This window comes from Chrysemys picta, chromosome 2 (genome assembly GCF_011386835.1).
Source record: "Chrysemys picta bellii isolate R12L10 chromosome 2, ASM1138683v2, whole genome shotgun sequence".
Lineage (NCBI taxonomy): Eukaryota > Metazoa > Chordata > Testudines > Emydidae > Chrysemys > Chrysemys picta.
The window spans coordinates 160,276,021-160,295,514 of NC_088792.1; the positions used below are offsets into that span (position 1 = coordinate 160,276,021).

The 19,494-nt window shown below is 45.2% G+C and overlaps 1 protein-coding gene across 2 annotated transcripts in view; it reads right to left on the reverse strand.

Moving 5' to 3' along the window:
• Positions 1 to 11,605, reverse strand: part of RNF122 (ring finger protein 122) — a 23,791-nt gene extending 12,186 nt beyond the window's left edge. The window contains exon 1 of one of the 2 annotated variants that reach the window (XM_005285077.4): positions 11,212 to 11,605. In XM_005285077.4, the coding sequence (XP_005285134.1) occupies positions 11,212 to 11,236 (25 nt within the window). In that variant the 5' untranslated portion in view covers positions 11,237 to 11,605. Of the gene's footprint in view, positions 1 to 10,936; positions 11,046 to 11,211 lie in introns of those variants that run through there. The other variant, XM_024105544.3, reaches the window with a different exon arrangement.
• Between the last annotated feature and the right edge of the window lie 7,889 nt (positions 11,606 to 19,494).

Sequence of the window (19,494 nt, forward strand, 5' to 3'; positions counted from 1 at the left end):
AGAGAGAAACAGCCTTTAGAATGAAGAACGAAAGAGAGAAAATGGAAGATGATCAAATTTACCCTTCTTAGAGAAACGCAATTTTCCCTCCCCAAATTCTCTGCTTGGGGTAGATAGCACAATTGTAACCCACTGCAGCATTTGTTGTGTTCTTCTCTTGTTACATCCTCTAGCTAGATAGCTTGGCTCTTTAACTCAAGATCTAAAGACTGATGCTTCTAGCTTTGGAGATCCCCTTTCAGTTCCTGGAGTGTTGGCCATCACACTGTAGTTATGGCTTTAATCCTTAGTGGGAAGGAAGGGAACCTGGCTAACCCGGGCTCCAGCCACTGAACAGATACCCCCTTGGATTCTCCTCAGACACATCAGGCACCATAATGGGTAGCTATGCAGAAGAAAGTGACTAAGAGGAGGGGTATACTGCAAAAGGAGGGGTGTTCTTAATTTGGGATAGCAAATAGCAGTGAAGACACAGCAAAGCAGATTACCATAAAAATGGCCATACTGGGTCAGACCAAAGGTCCATCCAGCCCAGTATCCTGTCTACCAACAGTGACCAATGCCAGGTGTCCCAGAGGGAGTGAATCTAACAGGTAATGATCAAGTGATCTCTCTCCTGCCATCCATCTCCACCCTCTGACAAACAGGGACTAGGGACACCTTTCCTTACCCATCCTGGCCAATACCACTTAATGGACTTAACCTCCATGAATTTATCTAGTTCTCTTTTAAACCCTGTTATAGTCCTAGCCTTCACAACCTCCTCAGGCAAGGAGTTCCACAGGTTGACTGTGTGCTGTGTGAAGAAGAACTTCATTTTATTTGTTTTAACCCTGCTGCCCATTAATTTCATTTGGTGGCCCCTAGTTCTTATATTATGGGAACAAATAAATAATTTTTCTTTATTCACTTTCTCCACACCACTCATGATTTTACATACCTCTATCATATCCCCCTTTAGTCTCCTCTTTTTCAAGCTGAAAAGTCCTAGCCTCTTTAATCTCTCCTCATATGGGACCTGTTCCAAACCACTAATCATTTTAGTTGCCCGTCTCTGAACCTTTTCTAATGCCAGTATATCTTTTCTGAGTTGAGACCACATCTGTACTCAGTATTTAAGTTTACTAGTATACCAGTTCAAGTTTAAGCCTATAGGACAATCTGGAGTTGATCCTGAGCTGCTAATCTGAGTTAAAAGCCATGTTGTCATGTCTCCACTGCTATTTTAACCAGAATTAGCTAACCCGAGTTAAGAACACACTTTTTTTGTGGTGTGCACAGGTTTGGAAGGATTAGATTTGTTTAAAAATTGGTAAACGTTGATTTCATCGCACACATACAAACCAAAGAAAAATTGTTTCCATCAATAATAATACAAATTTAGATAAACAGGATTTTCTTACTTTGCCTAAGAAATTATTAGAGTTAAAATCCAGCAACCTAGACTTTTGAATTAGGCTGTTTACCAATGGACTAGTGAATGAATAGTAAAAATGGGTCGAAGTTGACTTAAAGAGATTTACTTTGTATATTTTGGCATGTGGCGTTGAAAATCTGTGTTTTAACAGTTTATAAAGCTTTAACGTTTTGAATCTTAACATCTACAGTCATTAAATAATGGTCTGACGCCCCCCCACCATAAATTCCCCCAATTGTGAAAATTTAAAATGGGTAAAAAAAGCTTAAAAATCAGTCATTGATTATTATCTGTCAAAATTATAAACAAATAAACATCAAATTCTGCCAAGCCTAAGTGCAGACATAGTCTATGTATGAATGGCCTCTGCTCCCACAACATTGCTCTGCTCCCTGTTAGTCTGAGTCCACGCTGCTGACTTTACTGCCTCAAAGCATGCTTTCACTCCCATTGGTCCTGTGGGGCCAATACAGCCACAGGAGAGCAAACTGGAGTCTTGGTCTGACCCATGCATCCACTAGAGAGGATCCAGTCCAACTGCAGAAACTTTATTGTGGCTTGTAGAGTGAAGGACCCTGCTCTGGAGCTGTGAGTGAGAGAGAGAGAGAAAAAATAGCCTTGCTATGTCCTCTTTACAAAGTCTCTTTTATGACCATTGCCACATCTTCAATGCAATGCCTTTATCTCCTGGAGATCTTCCCTTGGGAGACTCGAGACTTGTTAGGGCTCCTAGGGGATTGCCTTAGCTGAAGGCCACCTTTGTTCTACCTCAACGGGATTCTTGCGGTGACATTGTTCTTAGCACGTTTCCCCTGACCCCCAAGGCCAGAGATTTCAGTTCTGCAAGTCAATCTTTGGGTTTGTCTGCACTGGAGACTTGCCTTGATTTCAGCAGCTGGTGAAACCCCCCAGCTTAGATGGGATAAACTGCTAAAAGCCAGTTTGCACTGATGCAGCTCACTTTAGTTCCAAGCAGAGGTTAGCTGCACCATGCAAATATTGTTAATTGTTATTTGTATTGCAGCAACGCTTAGTGAGCCCAATCATAGACCAGGGCTGCACCGTGCTAGGTGCTGTACAAACAGAACAAAAGAGACAGTCCATGTCCCAAATTGTTTACAAGCTAAACAGCAGCTTTGCTTGTCTATACGAAAGGTTCGCCCTGGTGCAGCTACACAGATGTCTAGAATCAATGCAAACCTCTGGTGTAGAGAAGGCCTTAGTTGTGCATCAGTGGTGATGCTACAATGCAGTCCTGCAGCATGATGAGTGCTTCTCTGTTATAGGTGCTATCAAAAGAGGAGCAAAGGGGACACCGTCCATTTGCTTTTGATCTATGCTTTTCTCAATCCCAGGGGAAACTGATTTTAATCAAAATGATCATCCTCCTTCAGCATCTTGGACTAAATGCACCACAGCCAGGAAGCCAGGCATTTGGAAGAAAGACAATTACATACTCTCTATCTCCATAGAAATACACAAACTCCCTTCCTAGTCCAATGTAAGGGCACAGTAGAAATATGCTTGAGAAAACAGGGACAGTTGGCATGTGTCATTCCAGCCGTGTGCTAGCGCACAAGAGCCAGAAACTGAAATGGACTAGATCCTTCACTAGATTCCTGCTTCCAAGCCTGAAGTGGTGACACACTCAATGGGCCTTCTCCAAAACCAACTGAAGTCAAGGAGATTTTTTTCAGTTGTCTTCAGTGCGCTTTGCATTAGGCCCAATATGCCCATATGTACCCAGACTCACTCACCAATGCACTCCTCCTGCAGATCATCTTGGTGCTAGAGGGTAGGGTGGGATTTTACTTCTCTACATTCATAGGATTGTTTCCTTAGGTTTTGGAAACTCACAGGACCCACCAAGGATGCATCTAATTTGGGACTAGAGTCAATGGCAAAAATCACAGCTACTATTCCAGAGGCATCAGCCCAGGAGTCCTAAACGGGGCACAGCAGACTCTGGTAGGAGGGCAATGGTAAAGCAGGGGATTATAAACCCAACCGTCTCAAGGAGTGGGGAGAGAGATGCAGTTCAAACAAAGAGAAGAATGCAGGGGAAAAAAACCCAAAGCCAGTGCAGACTAACTCCCCGGGAAGCTGTTGCAAAGCAAGACTCTGCCATGAAAAGGCACCGTCTTTGTAAGTCAAAATAATGCTGACTTAATGAAAAGGGGAGCTTTGATTTCACTTTAGATCGTGCTCAAATGGGAATTTAAAAGGACACCAGTCTCTGAACTGAGGCCCCATCTGTGTTCTCAAGTGCCTCTTCCTCTCCCCTTTCCGCTCCAGCACCCCACGTCCCTGCTCTGCTGAATCTCATTAAAATCCTCCTAGAGAAACACTTAAGGCTTTAATTACAGCCAATTAAATCCCCCTTCCCTCCCCGCAGCTTCTGGTAACAGTGAAATTTCCCCTCTGCCATTAGGAACAGAGAGGGGCAGGGCAATTGGTGGAGTTGTGGACAGTGGCGCATGAGCACAGAAGTCACAAGAGAGATGCTTTGCACTCCTAAAGCAGCGCCATCTCCCTCCTAAGCAGATTCCCATAGGAGCAAAGCGGGAGGCATGGAGAATCTGAGCTACAGCTGCCTGGAGACAGCAGCATGCGTCTAGTGAATGGGGAGGGGTCTGTGAGCTGGGACTCCTGAGTTCTAGTCCCATCTCTTGGAGGGAATGTGAGTACAGACAAAGGGGACTGGGAGCCAGGGCTGCTGAAGTGAAATCCTGGCCCCCTTGAATTCAATGGCAAAATGCCCTCTGACTTCAGTGGAACCAGGATGTCACCCTTGCAATCTACTCCCTGTTTTTCTACGCATTCACTGTATGAACTTGGGCATGTCACCTCACCTCTTATTTTATCCATCCATTAAATAGGGATGATGCTGCTTCCCTACCTGTGGAGGAGGATTGTGGGGTAATGTAATCAACAGCTATAAAGTGTTGGACAATCCTGGGATGAAAAGTGCTATGGAAGTATTATTAATTAATAAATAGTAGTTATTCAACAACATTCAGCTCTTCCCATTTGAAGTCCCAGACATCCCCCAATAAGAGGTATTTATTAGTTCTGTAGCACAGTAAGCATGCACCATGCTTGTAAACACCTGAACACAAGGTTCCTATCCTAAAGATCAAAGGCCAGATTCTGCAACCCCTACTCACATTGCTGCTTCAGGGAGGGTCAGAGCCAAATACTATAGCTGGATGGATAATTATATGTCTGGTACTAAAATTTGTAATTATACAAATCAAGATTTGGGCTGTCAAAGTTCATGCTTCAGGGTGTAAACTGATCCTTCCAGGGGTCAGGAATGAAACTCCACATACCATCACCTCTGTGTACTGCTAGCTAGGAGCTTTATAGGGCATCTTTTTTGCACTGTTTTGAAGCACTGGGTATTCATTGAACCTGATGGAGCAGTGATCAAATCTGGTATGACAGGAGGCAGGGTACTTGACTGTATGGACCAGTGGTCTGTTCCTGTATGGGAGGGGACAGGATACTATATAAACTAGTGATCTGGTCCACTACAATAGGAAACAGCATTTATCATATTGGGACAGGCCCATCTAACTCAATATCCTGCCTCTTTTTGTATCAGAAGAAAATACATGATCTATCTAATCTCCTATGCCACTTCCTGTTGGACTGAAAAAGCTCATAGGCCCACAAAGTCATGTATCCCTTCTCTTGCCATACTGGAATAGAGCAACACTCCAAATTTGCCAGCATCCTACTCTCCAGATCATCAGGGACAGGAAAAGAGATTGGAGATAAGTGGTCTCTTCTCACTGTTCTGAACAAAACTACTCAGAAATGATCAAAACATCATTAAATCACCCATTAAAAATAATGACACAATGGTGGTATCAATTGTGGCCATATTTAACTTAAGAGTCCTCATTTGGGATGCAGGCAGTGGAGCAGCTGTTACTGGATACAGGAAGGCCCATTAGAAGTCACCCCAAAAAGTGATGACTAATGATGGTAATAATGGGCCATGCATACATAAGAAACAGGATAAAAAAAATTAAAGTACACAACCCCGCAAAAGTCTACTTTGAAGCAGTGAGCTATTTTTAGCACCTACTGCAAAGTGCTAACCACTAAACCCTGGCCGTGTCTCTGCACAAAGATTTCCAGACAGAATTTGCTAACCAGTTATATGAAGTTTCTCTCTCTGGCAGTCTGAGGTCTATTAGCAACTCAGAGGAAGGATATGGTTTCGTCACTAGACTAGAAAGCAGGTGATCTGGGTTCAAGTCCCGGATCTGTCATGGACTCACAGTGTGATCTCGGGCAAGTGACATTAGGCCATGTGTTCAGCTCCTGTTGTCATGCTTCCAGACAGACTTCAAAGAGTTTGGACTCCCCGCTGGCTGGGGAGTTGAGAATGAAACTCCCAGCTCGCAGCTTCTCTTGCCTTGAACCCTGAAAGCGATGACTCTAATGGTTTTTTTTTTTTTTTTTTTGCATCTGGACAATGTAAAACAAACACCTGGGGCAGTTGCGAGCAGCCTAGTTGTATGGCAGATTATCACTGGTCATCGAAAGATGATCTGGATTTATGGAGCAAGCCTCTTGAGTAGTTAATTGATCACTCATTTATAATGGGGTGGAAAATCCCCATCATAAATAAGTGGGCCTAGAGCAGGACTCAAAACAAGAGAGAAAAGAGAAAGGAAAGCCAGCTACAGGGAATCTTGATTATGTGCATAGAAAGACAGAGTGAGCTAGGCAAGGACAGTCCATATAATAGTAGTACCTGGCTTCTTATTTATGAAGCCCAGAGGGACCTCAGAGAGCTCTTAAGCATTAATGGTGCCAGAGTGAGCTTCCCAGCAGGCCTTCACCTGCACTAGTTTTAACTGAGTCAGGGGACCTGATACTAACATTGTTCCAATGTGTAGTCTAGATGGGACCTTGCCTTTGCCCTGTTTGGACATGCCCATAAACACACACCCTTGCACAGAATCTCTGCTTCTGGGAGCACATTTCTCTGTCTCCAGTCTGGCCCCATGCTTGGGGACAAGCATAGGAGAATCATGCTCTGGCTACTGACTATTTTCCTAACATTTCCCACTGGTGGCAGCAGCAGTGGGAATACTAGTTTGCAAGAGGAACCACTGGCAGCTGGCATTTAACCACCTTGCCATCAAGACCTGCTCCAAGCAGGATTAGTGACACAATAGTTGGAACACATGCCTTTAACCTAAGAGTCTCACTGGAACTAGCAGTGGGAGTCGAACCTACAGTAGCAACAGTGGGAAATTTTAGGAGAAAGGGGAAAGAATAAAACCTCAGTGATTATCCCCCACTCCTGTTCTGAAGGAAGAACGGGACCTTGCTCTCCAGCCACAACACAGCTAATTTTAGATGCACCCACTTTGCAAGTATCATTAAAAACAGGCATGTAGAACCCAAGAGATCCAGTTAGAAATGCCAGAAAGGGAGCCAGCCAGACTTGGAGGTAGTGTCCCTTTCCAACAGCAAACTAGAGTCCTAGGCTTCATCTAGACTCCGATTTTAAAAGGTGTTGCTGGAGCATGTTAGGTAAAGTTCTAAAAGCGTAGCCTAGGCGAAGCAGCGTAAGCTTTAACACATGCTAAACTAGTCGAATAATCACCAAGGCTCCTCCTAATTCAAACAACACGCCTTTAAATTCTAGCCTAGATAAAGACCTTGTCCACATGGACAACTCGGTCGGTTCACATAAATCCAATTTAAAAGCTATTTAGATGAATTGGTGCAAACCCCTGTGTAGACTGTAATTTCAGTTTAAGAGTGATTTATTTAGGTTTATCTTAAATCAATTAGGATTAGGTTTAGGTTTAAGATTAAGATTAAATTAACGAAACCCTTCTTAATTCAAAATAAAAGAGTATCCATGCAGGTGTTTGCATCGGTTTAAGCAAAATAGTGCATGTTTGTATATACACAATATCTGCACTTGAAGTTTTTTAACAAATCATCCTCTGATGAGGAAAGCTCCCCCCATGATGTAGAAGCCACTACTCCATTTTGCTGAGGAAAAGCTTACATTTGTATAGGGCTACAACAAAAACAATGAGCAGACAGCAACAATCTAATCTATTTCCCAGAGCTGTGTGGACAGATCCTGGGCTCACAAACCAGGATGCAATGAGACAAGCCATGTTAATTTTCAACGTTTAAAAGCAACACAAGGTCTTTTTAAAAAATAAAAAATTGTTTGCTGAGGTAGAGGAGACCAAACTTGTTTGCACAGGTGGGAAATTTTATTTTTTTCCCAAAAGGTTCTTAGAGGGAAACAATGGAGAAAAACCACCACTTGACCCTGTCCCTTCAAAGTTACTTGTCAAGGACAAGATTTGCATTTGCTAGCACGTATTTAGGCATGAGATCATAAAGAGTCTAAGTGCCAGATTCACTCCCAAGCAATCCCAGTGAGAATGATTTTAGCCCCAAACATGTACAGGCCTGCAGATGAGAAGTGGGCAGCAGAACCATTGCCGGATTGGGGGTCTACGTTTGCAGTTATAGAGGTATGGCCGGGTTTCCATTGACTTCGCTGGGTGCAAGAGTCTGCATTCACGGCCCCATCCGGATCAGTGCAGATGCCAGGGTCCAGCCACACTGATCAGAATCCGGGCTTTGAGCAAGTGCAGGCCTTTGAGCTAGCCTCACCCCACTTACTGTTTAAGATGAATCAGAAACTCAGCAGGTCATTAAATAAACATCACTCCCACCTAGGGTTACCATATTTGGAGTGTCCAAAAAGAGGACACTCCACGGGGCCCTGGCCCCGCCCCCAGCCCCGCCCAACTCCACCCCTTCCCCAAAGTCCCCACCCCAACTCCGCCCCCTCCCCTGCTTCCCGCGAACATTTGATTCGCGGGAAGCCTGAAGCAGGAAGCAGGCAGCAGGTAAGCTGGGGGGGTAGGGCGAGGAGGCGCAGCCCAGGCTGGCCCCCTCCGGCAGCCAGCCCCAGCGTCTCCAGCCTGGCTCGGCTCGGGCCCTGGGGTGCCGGCCCCGGGCCAGCACCGCCCGCCCCGGCCCCAGCCCCCGGCCCAGCGCCCCCCCGGCCGCCCAGCACCGCCGGCCCCCGGCGGCCCGGCGCCCCCCCCGGCCGTCCAACACCGCCGGTCCCTGGTGGCCCCTGGCGGCCCGGCGCACCCCCCGGCCGTCCAACACCGCCGCCCAGCACCGCCGGCCCCCGGCGCACCCAGCACCGCCGGCCCCCGGCCCAGCGGCGCCGGATTTTCCCGGACATGTTCGGCTTTTGGGGATTTCCCCCCGGACGGGGATTTGAGTCCCAAAAAGCCGGACATGTCCGGGAAAATCCGGACATATGGTAACCCTACTCCCACCCCCCAATAAAAAAGGAACACGCTTCACATCTGTAAACCTAATGCAACATCCATTTCAGTTCTTGCTCTGATGCTAGAAGACTTCTAAACGCATGCATTCCCCCAAACCAGCAGTCCACAACGGTGGTCATAGCTTCCCTCCACATAAAGCGACAGGTAGGTGGCTGGTTTGACTCTCATTTACCCACTGGTATCTCTCTATGTGACAGAATATAAATATATAATTCAGTATTCTGTAAATAGTTCAACAAGAAACAGTATATTTCATATACTTATAAATAAATAATGGAAGTTGGAACTTAAAAGTTAACTGTAGCATGCACTACCAGCTACAAAATATTCAACAAACCCTATTTATGTTGAAAGATCAATTTGTCCATCAGAGTTTAGGCTTAACACACTAAGGCCCCAATCCTGCCAACACTTATGCTCATGGTTAACTTTAAGCATGTGAATAGTCCCAACATTCACAAAGCAAGGTGCCTAAGGTTAGTCTCCTAAATCCATGCTTAGGTTCCGGAATAAGAGTGATCTAGTTTTCAGCATTTCCAAGCATCCTCAGCCTTTGAAGCCAATGAAGCTGGGGGTGCTCAGAACCTCTATAACCCAATCTCTGTTATTTAGGAGCCTAAATATGGATTTAGGAGGCTAACTTTATGCATCCAGGTTTGAACATTTTTCTCTGATTTCTTTATATGTATTTTATTTTAAAGAGAATGCATGCATTCAGAACAAGTTAGCACTTAACATATGGCAAGACCATTGGCTTCCTGTCCCCAAAGCTGCATGAGAACAGGCAGTATATGAAGAGGTATTATGGAAGAGGAAGCCACTGGTTGCATTATATTTCACTTCAAAGCCTGCAGCTCTTTCAGAAATTTAAATAAACTGACCTTTGTTACTCAACCATGGCTTAATGATAGAATCCCCAGCACAATTGTGAACTACTTAGTCATAAAAAATGGTTTACTGTTTTTACAAAAAAAATCACGAATATACTTGATTTTGTCTTCGTGTCCCTTTTGTATGTTTAGCACAATACAATGGAGATACAAGGCCCTGTCTTGAGTCCTTTTTTAACAGGTTTATCCCCATTCTGTGGCCCCTTGAAAGAGGGATTTTCATTATAAGCAGCATCAGAAATGAATACATGGCAAATTAATTTAGTAATTGGCTTCTATTCACTGGAGCTAAGCAGGATTCACTGTGCTTGAAATAAACTGATTCTCTTCCCCACTCCCCTTCCTTTTCCCTTCCATTGTCTTTAAGCACATGGCCAATCGACTGTGTGTGTGACATGTGTTAGTTAAATTTCATGAAACTATATACAATTAAGGGAGGGGGAAACGCAATACAAACTAGGTTTAGAACAAAAGCCTCTTGAAATAATTGATCCAAGCTCAGCCTGAGTAGGTCAAAGAAAGGATTCTTCTTCTAATTAACCACATTACATACAAAGAGCATTTACCATCTGCTAGCTATTAAAACCACAACATCTCTTGCAAGAAAAAGAAAAAAAAAGGGGGAGGGGGAGTGAGAGAGGAATCAGACTAGGAAAACAGCAGAAAAGAAATAAAAAGTTTATAAAACTAAACTGAAAAAAATTCTATAAAATTATTTTGAATTGTATTAAAGGTACTTTGATATTTAAAGACAACTGAGGTTTTTTTTGTTTTGTTTTGTTTTTGGTAAAGGAAAATAAAAAGCAGCAGTATAAGCAAATGTAATTTGGCGGTTGGGGGGAATTGGATTCCAAAGGTTTGCTGATCTTTATTAGCCACAACAGAAGCTAAATGCTTCAAGAGCAACACCATGTTCAGCGTTGTTTTTAATGGAAGCTGTGAATGAATTGACTCATTCACACAGCTAGTATTAAACAAATCCTAGTAATTGTTTAACAATATTAAAATTAACCATATTCACATTCTTACCATTGACGCCAATCACAAATGGATGAAGGGGAAAAAATCTCAGCTTGACATGAATAATTAAATTTAACAATGTGAGGAGGAAATATATACATAAACTTAATAAAGCTGGAAAAATTAATCCCTTTTGGATAGTGGTTCACCTTGCTTTGACTTCAGCAAGGATCACTAGCAAGGCCAGCTTTAAACACACACACAAACACAAAGAGGAGAGTGGGAACAAAGCCTGAGCTTACATCTCACATACTTCAGCAGATCTCTCCCACTCCAGATCTCTAAGGAAATGACAGACTTTTTTATCTCTTTAAAATATCTTTGAATTTTGTTTACAGAGTCAGTCTGCCTTTATAAATAGGAACAGCTTCCCACCCCACCAATGTAATACAATGAACTTGGGCACAGCTGGTGTCCATGTGGGGAGGGAAACCACTTTCTCTCAACACAAGGAGACTTTGAGTGCACACACACACACACACACAACCAGCACACGCACACACACCCAGCTACTCACCGTTACACCACTGAAATGGGTGCATCAATGAGTCCCAAAGTCCTGCAAGAAAAAGAGAAATAGAGAAGAGGATCCTTTCACTTGCAGGGATGGGGAGTTTAGCAGCACTCGAAAGAGCTCTCTTCTCACTACCAGCAGTCCAGAAAACAGGCTTGATGGGTTTGTAAGTGACAAAAAAAAAAAATCCCAGAGCAAATAATGATAGAACTGCAGAGCAGGAAAGTTGATGGTTTGGATAACAGGGGCCTCTTAGTTTGCTAGATCCTACAATTGCAATTTACAAGCAGCTCCTGCTCAGGGATTGTCTCCTATTCTCTGATACATTTGTATAAGGCTTAGAGTGACAAGAAGCAGCCTTCCCCCCCACTCCCCTCTTCTAGCTTGGTAGCCACACACATAACCAATCACAGCCTGAGCTGCTTGCCTCATTAACATACTTTCCTTTTAAAGGTTGAGTGTGATAGGCTGGCTTTGAAGTGTCTCTTCAGCCTATGGCTTTCAGACAACAGGCAACGTGTGCTTTTCTGCATATGTACTTAGCTAATACAATGTAACTTTAATTTTATTTTTGAAAGCCTGTTAGTGAACTCAAACACAGCTGGGTTTGTCTTTCATAGGTGTGAGGGTCATCAAAGAGTCCTCTAAGAGTTAATGATTAAAGATGCATTTTTCTACAAGGATCTAGTCTGCTTTTTAGGGCATATACATCCTAAAAAGTAGAATAGCTCCTCTTATTCCCTTTGAAGGTCACAAATTACAATAACAACAAGGAGTCCGGTGGCACCTTAAAGACTAACAGATTTATTTGGGCATAAGCTTTCGTGGGTAAAAAATCTCACTTCTTCAGATGCATGGAGAAGAAGTGAAGTTTTTTACCCATGAAAGCTTATGCCCAAATAAATCCGTTAGTTTTTAAGGTGCCACCGGACTCCTTGTTGTTATTGTGGATACAGACTAACATGGCTACCCCCTGATACTTGACAAATTACAATACTTCTTAGCATTTACACCGGGCTTTATACTGTCACAACATTATGCTAACATGACACTAATTAGACCTCACTGTACCCCTAATATGTAGAGATTGGGAGATCAAGGCTTGGGGTACAATGGAAGTTACTTGTCCAGGTCCATGCTCATGAAATCAGAGGTAGAGCTTGGATTAGAATTTGGGAATCCAAGGTTCCTTACCCTGGGGTGAGACCATTGGCCCACACTCAAAGTAACTTCACTGTGGTGGAAAGCTCTCCTATAAATAATACATATATTCTCTCTCTTGAGCCCCAGAAATCTTTATGTAGCTCACAGATTTGTGTTTCACATCCATTGCCAGGCCTCCTCCAGGATTTGAATCCAGGCCAATCACACCCACAGGCCATTTAATGTGCATAGCCATAGCTACAAGCAGAGGAAGAAAAAGTTTGAAAGGATGTGAACTGTGAACGTCATGCTTCAGGGAGTAATCTAACCCCTAACTGATGGTGGATAGGAAAAGACTCATATGCCACAATAATCCACTATGGGGATTCTTGTCTTTCACACTGAATCAATTGGTACCAGACATTATTGGAGACAGGATAATGGGCTCGGTGAACAACAGGTCTGATCTAGTCTGCAAGTTCCTATGTTCCTCTCTCTCTATTTCCTTATGGTTTTATGGTATGGTTTTACAGTAGTGGTGGATGAATACCTTAAAAAAAAATCTGCCCATCTCCATTTATAAATGAATTGGCTGTGGTGGTGCTCACATCCATTAGTGTTTGCTTTTGCTGATATTCCAGCAAATATGCTTATTGGCCGGAATGGTCCTGGAAATAAGTGGTTTTAAGAGAGTATCAGAGAATACATGATAAATTCATGGAGGTTAAGTCCATTAGTGGCTATTAGCCAGGATGGGTAAGGAATGGTGTCCCTAACCTCTGTTTGTCAGAGGGTGGAGATGGATGGCAGGAGAGAGATCACTTGATTGTTACCTGTTAGGTTCACTCCCTCTGGGGCACCTGGCATTGGCCACTGTTGGAAGACAGGATACTGGGCTGGATGGACCTTTGGTCTGACCCAGTATGGCCGCCCTTATGTTCTTATGTTTAATAATCTGTGCAAACCAAATTTGACATATTTGTCAACATGAATCTCAGCAACAGAAACCTGATTTTAATATCAGAGGGGTAGCCGTGTTAGTCTGAATCTGTAAAAAGCAACAGAGGGTCCTGTGGCACCTTTAAGACTAACAGAAGAAGTGAGGTTCTTACCCACGAAAGCTTATGCTCCCAATACTTTTGTTAGTCTTAAAGGTGCCACAGGACCCTCTGTCGCTTTTTACTGATTTTAATAGTTACACTGATCCAATCAGGGAAAGAAACAATGCCATGTGATCTATGTGTCTAATCAATACTAACCAGCACAGCTCAGTTTGTGGCTCTCTGAACCTCATCAGTTTGCTCATGGTGGGCCCATTTGAAAAATTATTCAGGGAATAATTTCAATAATTAATACATCTGAGGCAATTGTAAACTGATCCTGGATAATTTGCAAACAGAAAAATAGGCAGAAGTCAGTATATAAATTAGTCTTTCTGCTCTAAGTGGTATCCATCCACTGAGGCCCCACTTTCTACACACAAACTTGTATCAGTTTAATTTAACCAGTTTAGCTAAACCAGTGCAAACCCATAGTGTGGACACTCCAATGTCAGTTTAAGAGGGGCTTATTTAGATTTAGCTTAAACCTGTTTGTAATTGACTTAAATTAAACTGAAATATGTCCAATTTAAACTGAAATAAGAATGTCACATAGCCTGTTCCACTAGTTTAACAACACACTAGAAGTTAAACTGGTTCAACTCTGCCTGTAGTGTAGACAAGCCCTGAGACCTGCCAAATACGTTTAATACGGGCTACCAAAAAGGCAATACTAACATCACTTGCTTGCTACTAGTCAGTTGAATTTGTACTCATGTCCTACACTTGAAAGGTTTTGTAGCCCATGTCCACTCTGCCAAGCATGTGTGTGTGTGTGTGTGTGTGTGTGTCTGAGAGAGAGAGAGAGAGAGAGAGAGAGAGAGAGAGAGAGAGAGCGCTTACCCAAAGCAATGAATCATCTTTCTCAACTGTACATTTCAGACCCAAATTTTCCTCCCCATCTCACACCCACCTGGTATTATCTCAGTTTCTGTGCTCTAAATTAGCAACCCCAAAAATGCTGGCTCATGGAACTAAGATGATATCAAGTGTTTTTTACTGCAAAAGAGAACGATGACTTAGACTGGAAGTTCTTTGGGGGCAGGGACTGTCCGTTTAGTATATGTGTACAGTGCTCTGCACAAAGGTGATCCCTCTAGTTGCTACAACAATGATAAGACCCGAGTTTCCTGTCTCTGCCCCTCCTGACTTTCCTTGTATCATTATGTTTGGACTCCTGTCTTTTCTATTGTACACTCTTGGCTCTCAGATCAGTCACCCCCACCCCCAGGCAGCGATTCTAAGAGGTCAGTCGCTCTGGGTACCACTAGGGGTTTAGAGGAACCACATCTGCTCATAGCTTGATACGTTCCATACATTAGAAAGTCTAGTAGTCACCCAACAGAGACAGCACCTCTTCTCCTGGAGTGGCAAAGGCTCCTCTGGCAGTAGAGAGATTTGCAGGCAAGGCTCAGCAATAGGGACGTCTTGCTGTACCACCTCTCAAAGCTATTCCTCTGGAGGGCATTTGGGCAACACACTTAGGGCCTGTCGGAAGCTACAGAGGCGCAGCATCAAAATAACTCTCGATCTGCTTCCTCCGTGGACCCAGGGCCACCTCAGGGCCACCGAGCTAAGGTCAAGGGGGCTGTGAAGCCACTAGATGGTTCCCCCTGGGGAGTTTCCCCAATTATATCAGAATTGTCCTTGGCTGTCAGTGTAACTGGATCTATGCCACCCCCCACAGGAGCCCCGGGTGCCTGGGGCATTCCTGGGGGAGAGAGGGAGGCAGCTATCCCCTGCTGCAAATTAGGGCTGCTCTAACTTACACCAGGGAACAAACTATCCCCAAGCCCCTAACACAGGAGAGCAGAACGGATGAAGTAAAGCTGCTGTTGCTCCCCCATGGGCCCTGCCCTTTGTCGTGCTTAGCAGGCATGAATTTGGGCCTTTCTATCTTTCCACCAGCTGAAAATCCCAGCATCCCCTTTGTCCTCAGGCCTGTCTCCTGTCACTGCGCCATCCACCATCACAGCTGCATCTGTGGTGTCACCCACTGGATTAATTTGCTGATCCGCTGTCATATAAATTTTCCCTTGTGTCCCTCACCTCCCTGATCCCAGCCTTATCGAACAATGGCCATGCCCACTATTAAAGGCTTAATTAGCAGCAGGACACAATGGAAGCCACACACCAGCAGGGCCCACAACACGTGCGGTGAAGTTACACAATCAGGCAAGGACTTTTCAGAACATCACCAGAGTCCTGTTCAACTACACAGTCTCTGTTACCCGGGAGCCTCTGGAGCCCCTGCCCAGACCCAGCACAACATTTTCTGTTACCCAGAAATCCCTGGGTTTGCTTCCTGGAGCAACCTCTATTGTTCATACTCTTGGTGCCTTTTCTGGGCAGTTCCTATGTGTTGTCCTACCATGCCTTGAGCAACCTAGAGTCTATAATATAAGCCTTTGAAGTGGGATACAATAGTCCATTTCCAAATTCCTTTTTAAGGAGGGTTTGCCACAATTCCTAGCCCTCCTCTCCTCCCCCACCTCTCATAAACATCTCTTTCATTGACAAAGGGGGAGCGAAGCATTTCTCAATGTTTCCCTGGGAGCCTGATGGGCACCCTGCCAGCCCACTGCTTGCCTGGGCCCTCAGCCCTGCCAAGACACTGTGCCAGGTGTGTTATGGAGTCCCAGACGACCTGGCTACCATCCAAACACAGCAAATCGCTCTTGCAGGGCTATCAGAGCCCTCAACAACACATGTTTACAAGATCCAAGTTCTAAATACACAGAGCTGCCCAGCCAGCCAGCTAGTGTGTCAGGAAGTGGAAGAAGAATGGAGCTATGTTAGGAGCAGATGGACAACAACCCCCGGAAACATTATGGGGCCAGTTTGATACAGCTAAATCTGGTCTGAACTGTGATGTGTTTGTGGGTCATAATATAGCCACCGCTAATTAGCCCTGCTATAGTGCTTTTCAGCCATAGACCTTAGAGGCAGGTAAGTATGATAATCTCCATTTTAAATAACGGGGAAACTGAGGCACAGAGGGTTTTCAAAACCCTCCACTGATTTCAGGGTCCTCCATTTTGGGGCACTCAACTTACAATACCTTGGGCCCGATGCTCATGTAACACATTGGTCAAGTGTGTTTTTGTCCTGTTAGTGACTGACTCATACATAGGTTGGAGCAGTTACTCTCCAAACCTGACACTTTAGCTCAGGCACTAGAGGCATGTGGTTTTAGAAACAGGTGTCCTAGGATGAATGCCTAGCCGGGGTGCTGTTATATTTATAAGTGCAGAACGCCCACTGCAGTTATCAGGTGGGGTTAGGTTGACCAGACAGCAAATGTGAAAAATTGAGACAGGGTGGGGGATAATAGGAGCCAAAAGAAAAAGACCCAAAAATCGGGACTGTCCCTATAAAATTGGGATATCTGGTCACCCTAGGTGGGGTCGCACCTCTCTGGTCTCTGCTTCATAGCCCTTTATGCAAGTTTCCCCACTCCTACACTGCAAGCTTGTACAGCACCCTAGCTCCCACTTGTATGTGTGTAGGTAGCAAGGCTATCCCAGCCCCCAGACAGCTTTGACTGGGAGCTATGCAAACCGACTGGTTCCCAGCACATGATTTGCCTGACCTATGGGGGTTGTTTTGAGTTTCAGCTTTGATCAACCTGCCAAAAAGTGGTTAGAATGGTCACATGTTACCTGGCTTGGGGGCTTGAATGGGGCTAGGAATCTGGACCCAAACCTTGCAGCTTGACCTCATTTCTAGTTATAGGTTGAAACCACCCCCTCTCCCTTCGGCAGCCATGGGGAGAAGGGAGCTCACCCCAGACATGAAGGAACAGGCCATGCACCCCAGTAAAGCTTCTGGCAACTGTGGCCGCTTCCACAATTCCAGATCAAGTGCACTTGGGTAAGAACAACTGTGCACAGCTTGACTCTGAATCCTGTCTGGCTCGCTGGAAATTAGTTCTTGCGTGCCCTCTTGTGACCGTTGGACCAAAGTGGAACACAGCTGCAGATGGGACCAGCCTGAGTTGCTTAGATGAACTTAGAAGGCCGCTCTCCAAGGAGCTAGGACAGAGGCCCATAGTTCAAAGACTGAGCCAGAGAGGTCAGCAAGTGTGAACTAGAGACCTACAGGGATCAGAGATGAGGGGTAAGAAGGAACTGCTTTTCACTTTGTCTCTTTCCAGTCCCCAAGGGTACATCTAAACGGCATTTTGGAGTGAGTCTCCCAGGCTGGGTTGACAGAAATCGCTGTACAGACAGCGCTTTGAAGTTGCACCCTGTGCTCTGAAGCCTAGGGAGGCGGGTGCTCTTCAGAGCATGAGCTCCAGCCCCAGCACAACGTCAAAGCTCTGTCTACACAGCTATTTTAGAGTGCTCGTGTCAGTCCCGCTAGCCTGAGGCCGCCAATTCAAGATCTGACTATGCCAACCTCTGAGTCTGTCAACCCAGCCTGGAGGCTTGCCCCCAGAATGCTGTGTAGACATGCCCTGAGCTATGAAGGGTGAGGACTCTGTGAGTCCTTTATGTACTCATAATAGTCTGTCTTGGCTGCCGGGCTCAGGTCAAACCAAGCAGGAGATTCCTTAGTGGATATATGAGCTGCCCTTGCATAGTACCAGCAGCCAGACAGGATGACTGCTGCAGAACCAGTACTGACATTCTTGCCTGGGATGTGCCTGGCATACCCAATTTAGGTGCTTTGGAGAGCAGCCCAGAAACACCTCCCCTTGACCGTCCCAGACTCCTGATGCTCTCAGAGCTGCTGTTGCTGCCGCGTGGGCCTTCAGCGTGTTTAGGGGTACAGCCCGCTCCTGGGGGTTAAAAGGAGACTTTTGCCTCTGCGTAGTTATCAAGGAAGCTAACTTTTGCTGGTCCTGGTTTCTGTGGCCTGGCTTCTTTTGGCAGAGAGCAACATCACCATCTGGTGGTTGATACAATTCATGACTCTAATCCATTGTATTGTATTATATCCTGGAGCTGATTCTCCCCAGCAACTCCACTGCAGATTGTGGGCCTCAGGCCTTTTATCTCGCGGGTTTGTTACCTGCCTTCTCCCTTCAGTTGGGAAAGACTTTCTCTTTTGCTTTCTGCCTCCATAGGACCGGTCCATCCATTACATGACCCCTTTTCGGGTGATTATCGAGACCCAAATGTTATCCTTGTAACATTTTGTAACACTGAAACAAACATGCCAAATTAGGGACCCACTTGCCCCCCAATGCATTACATAGTTTACGGACAGCCCCCTACTTGGCCGCCCATCCATTCACACTGAGCTAGGATTTGGCAAGGCAGATCAGGCCGCCGGTCCCCTCCAGCCCAGTCTCCAGAACTGGACGACACCTGGTGCTTCTGCAAAAGAAGAACCCCCCGGATAATGTGCCTGGCCAGTGTGCTGTGCTGTAACCTCATGCAGGTACTCCTAGGCCAAGGTACCAGCTTTGCTGGCACCATCCCAACCCAGCCCATGGGGACAGGGTGGAGAATACCTCTGGGTGGAGCATAGAATCTGGAGGGGGAATTTGGAGCTCCTCAGGAGAGGACTTTACACCCACCTTTGCTTGGGACCACTCCCCACCCTGAAATCCTAAAACTGGGAGGGATGGGGAGAGGTTCCCTTGCAGCATGGGGGTCTGGAGCTTCAAGTTAGTAATATGGGGAGACAGCTGGGCCCAAACATGGAGCCTAGTTATCTCCAGAGTTCCATCCTGCAGGGATGGAAAACTGTGTCACAGTGAAGCCACCTGAAATGCTGGTGAGGGAGGATGGCTCTTCGATCTTGTGCTGCTCCCTTGTGGTCATTGGTAGTATGGCTCCCTGAGTCTTGTTATTTATGCAGGGAAACTTTTTAGCAGGGTGGCAATGAATGCAGCTGGGAATATAGAGTCATAGACTCATAGACTTTAAGATCAGAAGGGACCATTATGATTGTTTAGTCTGACCTCCTGCACAACGCAGTCCACAGAATCTCACCCACCCACTCCCGCAACAAACCTATGTCTGAGCTATTGAAGTCCTCAAATCATGGTTTAAAAAACTTTAAAGACTTCAAGGTGCAGAGAATCCTCCAG